The sequence below is a fragment of the Rhinolophus hipposideros genome (assembly GCF_964194185.1).
Source record: "Rhinolophus hipposideros genome assembly, chromosome: 7".
NCBI classification, from domain to species: domain Eukaryota; kingdom Metazoa; phylum Chordata; class Mammalia; order Chiroptera; family Rhinolophidae; genus Rhinolophus; species Rhinolophus hipposideros.
Window position 1 is genome coordinate 7,568,462 of NC_138053.1, and position 16,259 is coordinate 7,584,720.

The 16,259-nt window shown below is 50.7% G+C and overlaps 1 protein-coding gene and 1 long non-coding RNA gene across 4 annotated transcripts in view; one reads left to right on the plus strand and one right to left on the minus strand.

Moving 5' to 3' along the window:
* Nucleotides 1–16,259, minus strand: part of HIP1 (huntingtin interacting protein 1) — a 143,428-nt gene that overhangs the window by 70,787 nt on the left and 56,382 nt on the right. The window contains exon 1 of one of the 3 annotated variants that reach the window (XM_081054099.1): nt 7,804–7,944. The exons of 1 other annotated variant lie outside the window; for it this stretch is intronic. In XM_081054099.1, coding sequence (XP_080910225.1) covers nt 7,804–7,821 — 18 coding nt within the window. In that variant the 5' untranslated portion in view covers nt 7,822–7,944. Of the gene's footprint in view, nt 1–7,418; nt 7,721–7,803; nt 7,945–16,259 lie in introns of those variants that run through there. One more of the 3 variants, XM_081054100.1, reaches the window with a different exon arrangement.
* On the plus strand, nt 8,720–13,162 carry LOC308499852. The gene is made up of 4 exons (XR_013993643.1): nt 8,720–8,988; nt 9,155–9,219; nt 11,694–11,754; nt 12,362–13,162. It is a non-coding gene; the product is annotated as an uncharacterized lncRNA (long non-coding RNA).

Here is a 16,259-nt window from a genome sequence, read left to right on the forward strand (position 1 = left end):
CAATATGGCTGACTCCTGCATCCAACACTGAAGGGACTGCAGGAAGATAGCATAGGGCCGCTGGGGCACAAGGTAGATTCCCTGAGATCCAGATTTAGGCAACTCTCAGTATCCAGCCAGGGCTCCAGTGGGGTGCACAGTTTCAGCCGGACTGTAAGCCACGAACAGACCAGGAATGGGGCCCCAGGGTCCACTGGCAGCCAAGAAAAACTCTGCTAGGAATGATCCCCCCATCCCCTTAATAGTTCTTATCCTGGCGTCCTTAAGGCAATCGCAGCCCTCCTGCACTCTCCATTCCCTTTTCCCAGATCACTCATTCAGTGCCTTACAACACCCTATCCAATTTACTCATTTACGTTTATTGCTGTTGTCTAATACCTTCCCCCACCTCACCCCCCACACAGATGCAGAGGAGGCACCTCCAACAAGGCAAGGACGTTTGTTTAGTTCAGTGAAGTACCCCAAATGTTTAGAACAGCACCTGGAGTATGGAGGATACTCCATCAATATTTTCTGAATGAATGAATGAATGGCCTGCAATGTCACCTTCCCCAGCCCACCTCTTATACCACTTGGCAGAATTGATTATACCTACCTTTCAGCTTCTATAGGCCTTTCCTTAAATCTCTAATACGGCACTTATCACCCCATATTATAATTATTTATGTCCTCCACCCCCTTGAAAGCAGAAATTTTCAACAATCCCATCCTCTTTTATATTCCTGATGCCTGGCATTGGGCCTCAGTGTTTGCTGACTTGGGGGACAATCCTGACATATGTACAGGACACAAAGGACGATCTCCAGGACTTTGGTTGTCACCAATGGGGACCTCACTGACCAGCACCAAGCTGCTGGCATTGATCTCTGAGCTAATGGGGCTCGGGAGGCTGTGATTTGGTAAGATTCCTTTCTCACTAAAGAAAGAATCCAGCCTGAGAAAACTCCAACAGGAGAAAGCTATTTTAGGTCCCAGAAGATGAGGCTGCACTGAGCGCACACGAGAGAGGTCACGATAGAAAGTTAATGAAATGTTCATTTCAAAACACCTTTTCCCCACCCACGGTTTGCAGCTCCCACACTTATTCTGGCTCCAGGGAGGCCCAGCACCGGAATCAGAAGGAAGTGTAAGCATGTTGGCCAGAATAGCACATCCAAGCTTCACCGTCAAGTGGAGACAGCCTTGCTTCCTGGTTCTACTGGAGCAGTAAGCGATTATTTTTAACTTGGGCCTCACCCCTTGCACCCACACATCTCTCCTCTCCTTCTCTGGCCTTGCGCCAACAAACCTACTCAACATACATTCGCCTACACACACGGCCACGCTCTCAGCTGGAATGTCTTCTCTCATCACCTCCTTCATTCATCCAGCACCTACTGTACGTCTTGTTCTCGTCAGCACAATCGCTGCTCCCGTTCTTCAGATCACAGCTTTGACACCACTTCTTCCAAGAAGCACTGAGGTAGAAAGAGATTAGGATCGCATGTCCTGGGGATGTTGCTAGTCTCTCTGGGACAGACTGCACCTCCTCTTCTAGCATGAACGGCAGGCAGTTCCAGAACACACCTGTGGTGTCTCTTGGCCAGGTGCTTTCGCGTGTGCGGTTCTCTGCCTGGAACACCCTTCCTTTCCATACCCCCGGGGGGACTTCCTCCCCTACCTTCTCCAGCTTTCTCCGTGAGGCCCTTCCTCTAGTGCCAGGTCATCACTCCCACTGTTTCCCTCGCACTCCCTCAGATGTACTCTGTGCGTTTTGTCACATGTACTGTAATTACTTGTGTCTGAATGCCCTGCTAGACTGCGCTCAGCCAGCAGATGGGTCATTCCAAAAGAAGGAACATTCTACCCCTTCGCCTGAAGTTTTAAGGTTTTATTTGTTGCCTAATTAAATGAGCAAAAATATTAGTACTTATAGCCACGGCTTAGTAAGCCCCTCCCATGTGTCGGAAACTTTAAACAGGGCATCTCAACCCCTCGCAAGTCTGCGGACGTCAATCCATCAGAGATGAGGAAGCTGGACACAGCAAGGTCAACTAACTTGTCCACAGCCCAGACTGGCAGGAGGTGGCTTTGGGATTTAGCCTCTGGCCCTTCTGACTCCAAAGGCCCTGGCCAGCATCTAGTGCAGTCTCAGGACACGGGAAGATGCTCCCTGGTCCATGGGCAAGAAATGGCGCTATGGACTCCAGGCGGCTCCCACTCACACCTACAAATAGCCGCCACCCTCTAGTCCCCTCCTCCTTGCTCACAGGAACCACCTCCTGATCAAAGCCTCATGAGGATGGCGGGGAACCTAAAGAAGATTTGGAGATTCTTTTTTTTTGTCTTAAAAGATCTGTGGCTTCACTTCTTTGGGGCGCAGGGCAGCATGAGTTTTGTCTGGCTGGTGGAATCCTTTAGCTCAGGCACAGCTGCCAGATCACGTGCCAGTCTGGCTTTGGACGGGACCTCTCAGGCAAGAAAGGAGACAAAGGTGGAGCGGAAACAGCCCCTGGACCTTCTCTTCAAGAAAATCACCCAGCTGTGTTTGTGTGTTGGGGGGGGGAATGGCTTAAGGGGAAAACAGCAGGGAGGGAGGGCTGTCTGCGCCCTGGGCCGTCTGTCTTTAAACCTACGTTTGTATATGAACTTAGACTCTGACTAGCACTAACTCCTGCTTCTCAAGGCTGTTTTCAGAGAGAAAACAATTCGGGTGAGAGTGTTCTGTCAATTGCAGATGTCTATGTGTCGTCCCACTCGATGCAGTTCAAGGAATTCTGTCTCCCTCTCGCCTCTAAGCTTTTCCATGGACAACTCGGCCATCAACATCTCTGGATCCCTAACATCTTGTCACCCACACCCCGGGGCCTGCGCATAAAACAGGTAACTAGTGTGTCTGAATTGAGCTGAATCTCATCTTAGTAGGATAAAATCTTAGTGATCAGTGACAATAAGAGATAACAATCATATAGGAAATCAGAACCTTTTCTCCTAAGCATGTTTAAAGGGGGCAAATTTCAGCTTTTCTTCCCCACTGGCCCTTGGCTGAGGCCCATGTCATCTATGATTCCTGACCTTACTCCAGGGACTGGATGGAGAGGGCGGCGGATCCGTGAGGCTCTGCTGAGTTTTAGAAACCGTGGTGGGTGATGCACAAAGCCAGGACGTGCCGACTCATTTCCCTGGAACCGCTCCCCAGTGTTCAAATGAGCTGCCTTCCGCACGAGACCTTGGCCATGAACCCACAGGCCTCTGAGGACTGTTCCCAAAGCCTGAGTGCTGAGCCAGAAGCTCCAGGTGGGCAAAGACTCGGAGACTATGCTCCTCCAGGGTCCCTGCGCAGTTCTAGTAGCAGGAGAGGGTCTCTCCCTCTTCAGGGGCTTGACTCTGCCATAGGATGGCTCTGCTGTGGGGAAGCCCTGGCCAGACAAAACCTCCACCTCTAGAAGACAAATCCCACCTCTCAGAAGCACGTGGAGTAGATAAACGACCTCTTGCTCCTGACTGGCCCCAGTGAGTCAGACAGCGACTGGCCCTCGGCAGTCTTTTCAGAGGCTGATATCCTCATCCGCCTCTGGACATCCTCTGGCTCAGAGACCGCATTTTTTTTTTTTTTTGACTCTGACCATAGTAAAAAGTACCTTTCACAAAGCCAATTTTTACTAGGTTTTCATTGCATATACAATGAAAGCCAGTTTTATGAGCTAATGCTTACCTCCTTACATGGAATACACCTGGATGTTTTCTGTTCTATTTCACTCTTTCAAATGCTGGCTGTACCCCACTAGACTGATTTTGTGACCCAGAGCGAAAAACACTGCTCTGCTTTCACCCAGCTGGTCATCCACGTCCAGCTGTAACTGATTATTAGCTCAGACCCTGAGTGGGAAGATGTCCTCCTTTCCACAGCCAAGGTGGGCTTTGAGTAGTCTTTGGCACCATTCTTCCCTGGGATCTCTCCAGCTCGCCATTTCCTTCTCCCACACCCCAGCGCAGCCCAGCAGCCACAGCAGGTTGACCTGAAGCTTCTTCCTGCCTCACCATCATTATCATTTACTCAGAACACCCGAAACACCTTTTCTCCACGCCTCCCACCTTCCTGCTTCTATAAGCTGGAGGATCCAAGGGGTCAGGTATCTCACATTTGAGGGGGCAGCTGAGGTTCATGAAGAAACCCGGAGTTTTAAAAATAGTCGTATGTGACTGATGAGGTGCATAGCCCACATATAGAAAGGTGCTCATCCTCTCCCTGGATCTTCTCCCCTGGGGGACCCAGAGGCCAAAGGCTTACCACTCAGCTCATCTTTTTAGATTGGCTGGTGTCCATCCTAGAATCTGGTCACTGAATCTTTTTCCTTACCCTTTACTTACTGTGTCACCATAGCATACGTTTTGGTGATCAGGAGAACTAGGTACCAGATCTGGTACCACCCGTTGCATGGGATCCGGGGCTTCACTTTGCTGAACCTCAGTTTTCTAATCTGTAAAATGTGGCTAATTATTTCTATCCTGCCCTCTTCACAGGGTTATAATAAACATGAACAAGTGTGAAAATGCTTTGTAAACTGTAAAGCACTATGCAAACATAAATCATTACATAAACTGTATGTTCTTTTGTAAGAATTGGCAGTGTTGACTCTGCTCCCCACAATTTATAGCATGGCAGCCTCTGTGTTCAGTAAAGCACAGTAAAGCACAGAGACTGCAACCCCAAAAGGCACCTGCGCTTTACCCCCGAGTGCTGGGTTAAACCAGGTCTCCCTAGGGCAGACATCTGATGTCATCAAAATTAGTCACAGCGGTGGGTGAATCCACTCTCCCTAGTCATTTGCACCTTCATTCAGAAAGATAACCACAGGTGGGAGCATTGGTCCCGGGAGCAGTCATCTGAAATACAGCCTATGCTCAGCTCTTCTGACCAGTCAAGAAATAAAGAGTGTGTGGAGGGGTGGGAACCAGTCATCTTAGATGAGACTTTGGAGCCCATCATTATCATAATAGCTACCATGTACGGAGGACTTGCTATGCCAGATCCTGTGCCTTAAAAGAATTATTTCCAACCCTCATGAAAATGCTCAAGGAAGGTTCCGGCATCCTTGGAGATATTGCGGTGTCGTTCCAGGTGACAGCAATAGAGTGAGTCAAAAAATGTTTGGTTTCCCAGTGCATATACAAGTTATGTTTACATTATACTGGAGTTTATTTGCTACGTGTGCAATAGCGTTACGTCTAAAAAAAAGTACATACCTTAATTTAAAAATACTTTATTGCTAAAAAGTGCTAACCATCTTCTGAGTCTGTTGGGAAAATGGTGACAATAGACTTGCTTGATGCAGGGTTGCCACAAACCTTCAATTTGTAAAAAACTGCAATATCTGTGAAGCGCAATAAAACGAAGCACAGTAAAATGAGGTATGCCTGTATTATTGTTCTCATTTTACAGATGAGGCTAAGAAGGTAAGAAGCTTGCTCAAAAGCATGCAGGACGTTGGGTGAACTAAATCTGCTTCTCTCAGTCAGCGATAAGCTGAAGAAAGCCCCAAGGTTGATGCTGGCTCTGCCATGGATATGGCTGAAATACTGGATTTGCGGTGGACCCCAGAGCTACCAAGGGCCGCCTGCGTGAGGGCTTTAATGGTCAGAACAGAAAGCAACTTGGGCCTCCTGCAGGAATAGGAAGTAGGTGCCAATTCCCTGGGGGGGGGGGGGGGTAACGTTCTTCTGCTACACAGTCCAGGGTCTGTGCTCTTTACAAAGAGCTGAGGACAACAGTTTCTAGGCTGGGCACTTGGTTGCTCAATAATTAATGGGAATCTAATATCACTTTTGTTTGGACCCCAAGCTAAAAGAGAAAAGAAAGAGGCAATATGTGTGCCTTTTCTGTGCCCCAAATTCTCCAGAGGTTACCCAGTGCCTACAGGCCAAGGTCGTAACACCTGGGCTGGCATTCAAGGCCTTGTTGGTGTAGCTGTAACCAATGATCTCAACATTTCCTGATTTCAAACTTCTGCCCCAGCCAGATATCCTCAGCCTTACCCAATAGGCTCTGCCCCGTTCCGCTTCCTGTGACTCTCTCAGCAGGCAATGGGCCTCACTGCTCTCAGCAAAGCCAACACCACGCAGCCTTGAAGAGCCAGCCGAGGCTCACGTATGTCCTCCATCATCCGAACTCTGCAGCGCAGTCCCTTCTCAGACCCCCACGGCCCTGGGAGCTGTGGCCTTCGGACTGGGGCCTGCATTGATAGCTAACTGTCTGGCAGCCACTGGACTAGGGCTTCACATCCCGCCTGCCTCCCCCCATAGCCTGGACAGGTGACTGTGGCTTGCTAAGACACCTCTAGGAAAGGGCCTGGCAGCTAGTCAGTTTTCCACCTTCCCACCCCTATAGCTGCAGAGACTTTTTTTTGAGGGGGTGGTTTTAATAGTCACGCAAAGAAAGTGAGCTTTCATGGTTCACACATGGGGAATGGTGGTCCGGCCTCTTGGCGTTGCCCAACCATGGACAGGTATGCACCCTCGTATGAGAGGGGAGCCAGCGAGGCCCCTCACCCCAACCCCAGCACTCAGTCAGTCTGAAACTGGTCTCCAGCCATAGGAAGAAACGATTCTCATCTCTCATCTCCCCTTCCCACTGCTCCTGCCCAAGACAGAATGCCAAAAGCCTAGCAGGGCCAGGAACCTACCTGCCTTTTCCACAGACACAGTTGCTTCAAAAGGGCACTCTTTGGGAAAATGAGCCTAATTCTGTACAAGATGAACTCATATTCCAGTACCTTCTTATCCCTAAGGTACAGGCAGACCCAGATCCCCTCCCCCAGACACACAGACACACCCCAACCCAGTTCCTTTCCTCTGAAGCACAGCCCATCATTGGGTACCTCTCCAGCATGACACACAGGCTTCCAAAGTTTATAAAAGGGGGTGCGGGGTGGGGGGGAACTCACGGAACACACGTTACCCTGGTCTAAAGCCAGGGTCAAGGTAGCAGTGATCTCAAGGGCCCCCTCAAATCTTCAGAGTGGGGGACAACTGGGACCTCTGGGACAACCTTTCCCAGCCTATAAATGCTCCCAGGGACCCCCTCCCTTCAGTCTCCCAAATCACATCCTGCTACCCCCACGGCTGCTCCTCAATCAATGAATGAACAAGGAATTCAGCTCCCACTGTGTTCCGGGGGGTGGAGAACTGCCCTGAAAGGGGTATCAGCCCCCCTTCAGGGAATCAGATGCTTAAGAGGCAAAGGTGTTTGCTGCTCCCCCCATCCCAGGCCCAGGCAGCTAGGGTCTACAAGTGGCAAATCTAGAACATCCCCCATCTACAAGGATCTCCTTCCTGCCCCCTCATCTTCTAGAATGGTTACAGCCCTAGTTCCTCCGCACTGCCCTCCCAGGCCACCCACCTGTGCCCCCCTGCCCACTGGCTCAGTCCAAAAATCTTACCATAAATCTCAAATAGGTGTGCAAGTAGGGGCTCTGGAGGGGATGGGACGAGCCTCGTTCCCGCAGCCATGCCCTCCCTCCAGCAGGCTGGTTTTCCCATTTGGGAGGCGAGCTCACCAGCCCTCACTCCCTGGAGTGTAGCGAGCTCTCGCAGGCAGCCCTGGAGGCAGCGCGGCGGGAAACCCGAAGCCCCATCCCTGTCCGCCAGCCGCCTCGAGAGTCCTGGCCCCGCTCCCTCCTCCAGCACGCCCGGAGTTGGGGCCAACGGGCAGGATCAACAATCCAGAAACTTTCAGTGTATCAAGCCGACTGGGAGGGGGAAAAAGAGAGGGAAGTGGGGGGGGGCGGGGGAGGCTCCAGGGCAGAGCCCCTGCTCTTCACTTACCATCTTGCTCACATCCATGACCGAGGCTGCAGGGCACCCCCCACCCCTCGAGATCTTACTCCCCCCAAATGCTGCTCCCGACTAATCCAGCCCCAATGGTGCCATGCTGCGAGGAGGGCGGCCGGCAGGGCCCCCGCGGAGTGGGAAAGGCGGCGGCGGCAGCGGCAGGACCGAGGCTGGACCGGAGAAAGGAAGGGGAGGGGGAAGGGCGGCGGAGAGGGGGAGGGGGCCGAGTGCGGAGCCGCAGCGCGCAACGGGGGCGGGGGAGGCGCGGCCCCGCGGGCGGGCGGGCGGGCGCGGCGAGCCCCGGGGGCTGGGGAATCCCGGGGTCCGCTGGGGGCTCCCCGTAGGGGTGGGGAAACCACAGGACCGATTCCGGGGTCGGAGTCCGCGGCTCGGCGCGCGGCGAGTGTGATTTGAATAACAAAAGGTCGCCTCTCCGCGAGCTCCGGCGGCCGGAATCGCCCAGCCGGGAGCGAGGCCGCCGGGCCCGCGGGAGGGAGTGTGTGCGTGCGTGTGTGCGTGTTCCGTGGGATCCGTGGGATCCGTGGGATCCGTGGGACTCAGGAAGTGAGCGGGGGACGCGACTGAAAAGGAGGGAGGGCTGGGGGGCGACGCGAGCCGACATTCCAGTGGGGGCAGGGGGTCTGCTCCGCCCCTCCCCACTTGGCTTCACTGGACAAAGGCGGAATTCAGAGCCGGCTGTTTGCCTCCCGCGGCTAATGGAGGGGACGCCCGGATGAGTCTGGGGTCTGCCAACAGATGAGCGAATGAGGGAAGTGGAACAGGTATCCCCGGAAGGCCCTGAGGGCCCCCGCCAGTGAGCCAGAGCCAGCCCCTCGTAAAGTGAGGGAATCTGGCTTCCAAGTGATTATCAGCCCTGAACGCAGAGCTCCTTTCTCTCAAACCAGAATCCCCAGTGTTCCATCCCATCCCCAGTCTTCTTCTTCTGCCCTTAGAGAAATGGGCGGCAGACTCTCCTTTCTCTCTGCAGGGGACGCAGCTGGTAGTGGAAAAGGACTGGCAAACGCTCTTTCGGGGCAGTCACCAGAGAAAAGCTGGAGTCCAAGCCTCTGGTTTTAACACCACAGGCTGCTACAAATCCTCAGATGAGCAGGAAGGCTTTGGGCACAGCCCATTCACCGCAGACGTGAGACAACTTATACCAACCCTGTTACAAAGCAGGTGAGAAAACTGTGGCCCAGAGAAGGGAGTCATTTGCCCCAGGTCACACCCCTGGCAGGGAATGGCACGCAGGAGAAACTTCATAAGGGCAGGGCAGCCCAAGGCAACAAGAGCTTCTCAGGCGGCCACAGAGCATTCAGCTTTTAAAATCCTTTCCAATGTACAGGTGACGGCACCCATCCACAACCCTGGCCCTCTGGCCCACACCAAGGGGCCAAGAAGGCAGCGCTGGTAAGTCCCCCAGCTGACCCCAGGTCTGGCTGCTGACTAGGATGGCCCCTACCCCTTCACATTTGAATTCTCAATCAATGAAATAGGAACTGTTTCTCTGCCTGCCTCCTAGGGGCATGTGAGAATATCATATAAAAGACGGAAACGCAGACATACAGGGATGTACGGGGCTTTCGTTGCGGTTATTTTCATTTCCTGGCTCTGGAGCCCCGTCAAGGGTCTGACAGCTGCAGGCCCTCTTCAGGACCTTCAGGTTCTCTGGGTCCAGGGCTCTCTGTCTAACCCCGAGTCTGGACTGCAGACTGACCGTCCTGCCCCATCGTAGGGCTGTCCCTGCAAGCCCGGCTCTTGCCCAGCTGTGCCCCAGCCAGGGAAATCAGGACTGCCCGGGTCTGCTCTGCCCTGCTGGGCTCCCACAGTCCCTTCTGCGGACTCATGTGCACAAGAGTGAACCCAAACGCCAGGTTGGAAGGGGCGGGGGCACGCAGGAGGGAAGCACACCCCAGCTTCCTCATCCTCCAACCCTGACCAGGAACTGGTGAACCAGCAGGAGTCACCCCATGCAGAAATGAGGTGTAGGTTATCTGCTTGATTAAATGTACCACCATCTTTTTTCAAAAAAAAAAAAAAAAGGATAAATTTTATATGTTGAAAAAGTGTTATGGACTCTTAGACCTGAGGTTGATCAGTAGGTCAATGTCTCCCAATAGATCTTGGCACCTTGGCTGACAAAGCCCATTTGTTCATTGCTAAAATGGAGAGTGACACCCACGTCACGTGCCGGTGGTAAGGGGCAAATGAAAGAACTTTCCCACACCTTACCTGTAGTCAGCTGAATAATGGCCCCCAAAGATACCAGGTACTCATGCCTGGAACCTGTGAACACCGTCATGTATGACAAAGACTGTGCAGGAATGATTAAGGATTCTGAGATGGGAAGATGACCCTGTATTATCTGGGTATGTCCTAGATGCAATCGCAGGTCTCCTTGTAAAAGGGAGATTTGACACACACACAAGAAGCAAGGCAGTGTACTACCACAGAGGCAGAGATTGGAGTGATATACCACAAGATAGAACATGCTGGCAGCCACCAAAAGCCAACAGGCAAGGAACAATTCTAGGAGTGTGGCCCTGTCAGCACCTTGACGGGCCCAGTGATACTGATGATAGACTTCCGGCCTCCAGAACTCTCAGAGTATACATTTCTGCTGTTTTAGCCACTAAGTTTATAGTAATTTGTTATATCAGCCACAGGAAGTGACTACTGTGCCCAAAGGTCATTGAGGGCTGGTATCATGGTTACAGACAGGCCCCTTCCTTGCGGCTGCCCTCTCTGTAGGATTTCCTTGGAACTGCTCATGTGATGGCAAAAGGAGAGGCCTGCCAGGAACAGGCCTACTTTCCTGCTCCATTTAGGGGTGGGAGGGTGGGGGTGGGGGTACCCTGGCAAATACATATAAGCATGTATACGAGGCTTGACAATTAAGTTCACAAACTTGTTGCAATGATGTCACTAACCTTTTTTGATATCAGAGGAATTATTCATTATGAATTTGTACCACTTGAACAGTTAACCAAGTTTACTATTTGGAAGTGCTGAAAAGGCTGCGTGAAAAAGTTAGACGACCTGAAGTTTTCACCAACAATTCATGGCTCTTGCATCACGACAATACACCAGCTCACACGGCACTGTCTGTGAGGGAGTTTTTAGTGAGTAAACAAATAACTGTATTGGAACACCCTCCCTACTCACCCGATCTGGCCCCCAATGACTTCTTTCTTTACCCGAAGATAAAGGAAATATTGAAAGGAAGAAATTTTGATGACATTCAGGACATCAAGGGTAACATGATGACAGCTCTGATGGCCATTCCAGAAAAAGAGTTCCAAAATTGCTTTGAAGGGTGGACTAGGTGCTGGCATCGGTGCATAGCTTCCCAAGGGGAGCACTTCGAAGGTGACCGTAGTGATATTCAACAATGAGGTGTGTAGCACTTTTTCTAGAGTGAGTTCATGAACTTAGTTGTCTGACCTCGTATGCATGGGTGCACGCGTGCACACACATACAAACACAGAGAGGGGGCAAACAGCTTTTCTTAAAAGAGCTTGGGCTTCTGTGCTTGGGCTAACCTGTCACCTGCTAGGCCCACCCAGCACACAAACATCTTTGGGGCCTGCCTTTCCTACCGCAGACAGGTTCAGATTTAGAGAAGAGGTGATGAGAAGGGGCCTGAGGGTTCCCCATTTCACAGTGGTTGTGCCATAAGGGATCCCGGGGTCTCAGGAAACACATTTCTAGCTGAGCAGGTGGGGAGAGAAGCAGTTTGAAACATGTTTGATCACCACGAGGCTGTAGGCCAATGGCTAAGGCTGGGGGAGGCTCTTTTGAATAAATCAGGCAGAAAGAGAAACTGGGACCAGAAATACGAATGCTGTGGCCCTGCAGCTGCTACTCTGTCCTTTCTTCACCAGCTCTAGGCACCGTACCCAACAGCCTACCGATGTCTCCACCTGAGGGGTCTCAGTCTCACAGGTACCTCAGACTCAAGGACTCTAAAGATAAATTTTCTTTTCCCTCTATTTTCACGATCTGTTCTCCCTCCCGTGTTTTCTATCTCAACTAATGGTTCCACCTCCACTTAGTTGCTCAAGCTAGAAACTTCAAAGTCAGCTTTAAGTCCTCCATTGACAACCCCCCTCTTCCGCCCCATCTAATGAGGTCTCAGATCCATGCAATTGTTTCTGGCAAATAGTTTCCAATCTGTGTCTTCCCTCCTAATACCAACTGCTCCAGCTCTGGCTAAGACTTTCAATAATAGCCTCCTAGCCTCCCTGTCTCCAGTACTTTTCCTGTCTAATTCACCTTACACACATCTAATTGTGACTCCCCACTGGCCCACCCCAGTGGGGAGTCACAAACAAATGGGAAGAAACAAACAAACCTCTTTTATGGTTCATTACCCCTCAATTTCCTTACTAACTTGGTCTCATCTCCCTGCATTCCAGCCTACCTCCTACCACCCATTCCCCTCTGCCCCATCAGTGAGGTCCTGGCCCATCAAACTTCTCATAAGTACACAGAATGTTCCTGGAATGCCTTCCTACTTCCTCAGCTTGGAAGATTATTTCTCACCCTGCAGGACCCATCTCAGATGTCACCTTCTCTGTGAAGCCTTCCCTGATCCATCCAGACACTTGGGAGTCCCTCCTACAATGGAGAGCTCCTGGATGTGGATACAGCCTGCATGACCCTGGGAAGGAATGGTACATGCCCCGGGCTCTCCTGTGAGCTCCCTCAGGTAGAGGCTGGGACTCACTGGCCTTGCACCCGAGTGCCCTGCTCCTGCCTTACCAGCCCCAGGGCTCTTTCCAGCCGGAATTCCATACCCACATCACTGCTCCACCCTTACCATCAACTGAAAAGTATGGAATGGACTCAGGAGGCCTGTATGGAAGGTGCCGTGGTGTGATCTGGTAGCGGGTGACACCTACTGGAGAACTGCGATTCTGCAGCCTCGCCTTATAAATACCACACAGACAGAGCCCGGCTGCCAGGCTCAGGGCTGGGCATTATCGAGTACTCCAGAGGCTTGAGATTCCATTACTTTCCAGAAACAAAGGTTAAACTAAACAATACTCCCAAAAAAGGGCCTTATATAATGTATGTTACTATGCTACCACTAACAATGATCATATGCAGAGGACTTAAAAGTCCATTATCTCATTTGATCCTTTAAAAATTGCATAAGGCAGAATGGGTATTGTTATCACAACACCTATTTTGCAGGTGAGGTGCTGTAGAAGAGTGTAAAATTGAAACCTGGGGAAGGCATTGAAGTGGGGAGGGGAGGTCCAAAGGTTTAGCTTTGCCTATAGTGTTTTAATATTTTATAAGGAGAATGAGATGAAATATTATTGCTTGCATTATAATGATGAATATTAAAAGAGAAAGAAAGTGTAGGCTCAGATCTCAAGTTGAATTCTAGCTCCATTACTTTCTAGATAGAGGCAAGTGCCTTACCCTCTCTGAATTGCAGTTTTCTTAACCTGAAAAGTAGGGCTAATAAATATTATATCTCCCAGGGTTGATGTGAGAATTAAGCAAACCAATGTATCTAAAGCACAGGGCACAGTAGGAGGCTGGTCCCTGACTTGGCTCGACACACTTTTCTCTCCATTTACCTGGTGGCGAGAGCCTGAAAAGTTCTGGATAACTTTTTTTTAAGCTTAAATCATAAGGAAAAAAAAAAGGATAAAACACCAAGGGTAACAGTAGTCATTCTAATTAAAACGACGGTAAATAAGTAGGCTTATAGGGAGAAAAAAGTAATTAAAGCTGTTGACCGCACCCAGCTGAATAGCAGAGAACATTAGCTGATAGCCACTAGCTGAGTGACTGCTACTCTTCTCATGGGAGGTCCTGCAAACAGAGCCTTGGCTGGCGAGAGTGAGGTCCCAGCACGGCCTGTCATCCTAGTGGCTCCATCTCAGACTATTCCCACTGGGCTTTCCTGGGGCAGAGTGGCCTTTTCAATGAGTCACTTTGACTCCAGTGGGAAAAGCCTTCCGCTGCCTCTCTTTGTGGGGGCATGATTACACTTAAAAGTGGAGGGGAAAAAACCCTCAAGAAACACAAGAGTTCCTAGACCTAGAGTGTATCTCAGAAGATCTGAGGGGTATAGCATCACGTGGCAAGTGGGCAGGTGCGTGCTCTTGGGGGGAGAAGGGACATTTGTGTCATGCTGTGAATAATAACTGGTAACATTTATTGAGTTCTTACAATGTGCCAGACACTATAGCAAGCACTTTACAAGTCTTATTTCTTTTAATACCCACAACAACCCTGTACGCTAAGTATTACTATTATCCTTATTTTACAGATAAGGAACCAAGGCCCAGAGAGGTTAAGGGACTTTCCCAGGGCCCCGCAGCTAATAGGCAGGCAATGTGTTCCAGACGCCCCACCTGGAGCCCCTATGCTGGTTCATACTGAGCCACATTACACAGTGTCCCTTGCACCTGGCACTGCCCTGCCCCTGGGATACCTACGTCCACCAGGGTTGGCAGGCAGTTTAAACTATTATTAGTGAGAAATTTTATTTGTGGGGTTGACTTTCTTCATTGTAAAGCCTTGTGAATTAATTGTGAGTACATGAACTTGGCAGCCTTCTCTTCCCTACCCTGGGTGATCTGCATAAGTTCCCAGAGCCAGACACTGGGCACTTAGACTTCCATCCCATTCCTTCCCCTAGCGCCATGTGTGCTCTGTATAGGCTTATCTGCTATGGGTATGCAAGGCTGGGCCCTAAGAAATGATGCCTTAGGTAGTTTAAACATTTCCACTGAACACAGTTTTCATCATTAACACTCTACACAAGCCTGTATTTTAGAGATATCTAAAATACATTGTTCCAGGTATCCCAAATTCTGAAACTGAGGTTAAAAAAAAATACAAGCACACTTCGTTTTATGGCGCTTTGCTTTATTGCACTTCATAGATGTTGTGTTTTTACAAACTGAAGGCAAGACCCTCCACCAGCAAAAAGCTTACAACTCACTTTATTGAGATACTCGCTTTACAGTGGTGGTCTGGAACCGGAGTCACATTATCTCCGAGGTATGCCTGCACTGATTATAAAACACCAGGTAGGAAGAAAATGATTGCATCTTAGGCAGGAAGCTGTCAGCATGAACAAGATACTAGGATGTGACCAAGAAAATCCTATCGCCACAGGGGAATGAAATGAAGTAAAAGACATGCAGAGGATGCAATTGGGAGACCCTCGAGTTAAAGCGCTAGAAAAGAGAGTGAACTGCTACGTAGGGACTACACTTCCCACCTCCTCCAGTGATGCCACAGGTTATGAACAGGTTCAGCTTCCATCCCACCCTTTTCTCAGCCAAACCTTTCGGATGGAACCGCTGGGAAGTCCTTCTTTTGACCTCTTGGAACATACCTCTAATTTTATACAGAATCCTAGTTATTTGTTTTCAATATGCAAAGTTAATTTTATGGGAACATTAGTATCCAGGCACTGGTGACATGGTAACAATAAACTGAAGCTGAGCAGCTCTCTTGGGGAAGCCGCAGGTTGGCAGGGACCGTTGGTGGCACACAAGTTCCCCACCTAGATGTTTCTTGTGAGCCCTGGATCTGTTTCTGAGTTGCCACAGCTGCCCCAGAAGCCTCATCCTTCGTGGTCCTTAAGTCATCTGATCAGTCCTGGGCTCACTCCACAGCCAGCTGCCTACAGGAACCCCTGCTCCCCTGTTGATGGGCCACCACCTCTCCTCACCTAGACCAGCCACACGTGTTGATATTCACAAGATGGCCCGAACAGGAGCATTGGTGGTAATCTCCATAAATCTCCATTACGAGCAGGCGCAGGGCTGCCAAATCCCAACACGGGCTCTGACCTGACCTCTGAGCACCTGCTGCATAAAGACTTACTGATGTGTGATCACAATGACTGTGTTGTTGAGCCTGCATTAAACCTAATCAACAACTGTGCAGTGCTTTCCCCATCACAGGGCTCCCAGGAGCAAGGAGCTCACCTGCAACGTGCCAGGCGGCAGACTGGATGCTCTGCCTGCGTTGTCCTATCCGAGCTTCCCAGTTCGTGGTACTCGCTCTGTAGACGTGGACACTGAGTTATAGAGGGGCTAGTGACTTCCTGAGGTCCCACAGGTAGTGACTGCTTGTCATGCAGGGTGGCATGCAGGGTCTCTGATCCCACTCCCCACATAAAAACGCAGGAAATGGTGGGGCCAAAAAGGAACACCCATGGAGCCATAGGTAGGGGAGTCACACCACTATAGTCTCGCTGGCGGCTGGGTTGGAGACCTAGGAGGCAGGAGCCACACGATCCGCAACCTGCCGTCCACTTGTCTCTGCCAACCAACCAACCTCACTTGCTAACTGCAATCCGCCGTGTGAACTGCAATCCGCGCTTGCTAGCTCAGCCATCTTCTTGCTAGCCCCCATTTGCTGCTAGCGTAGCCACGGCAGTTATATTAGTGGCCAGTGGCTCACTGGTT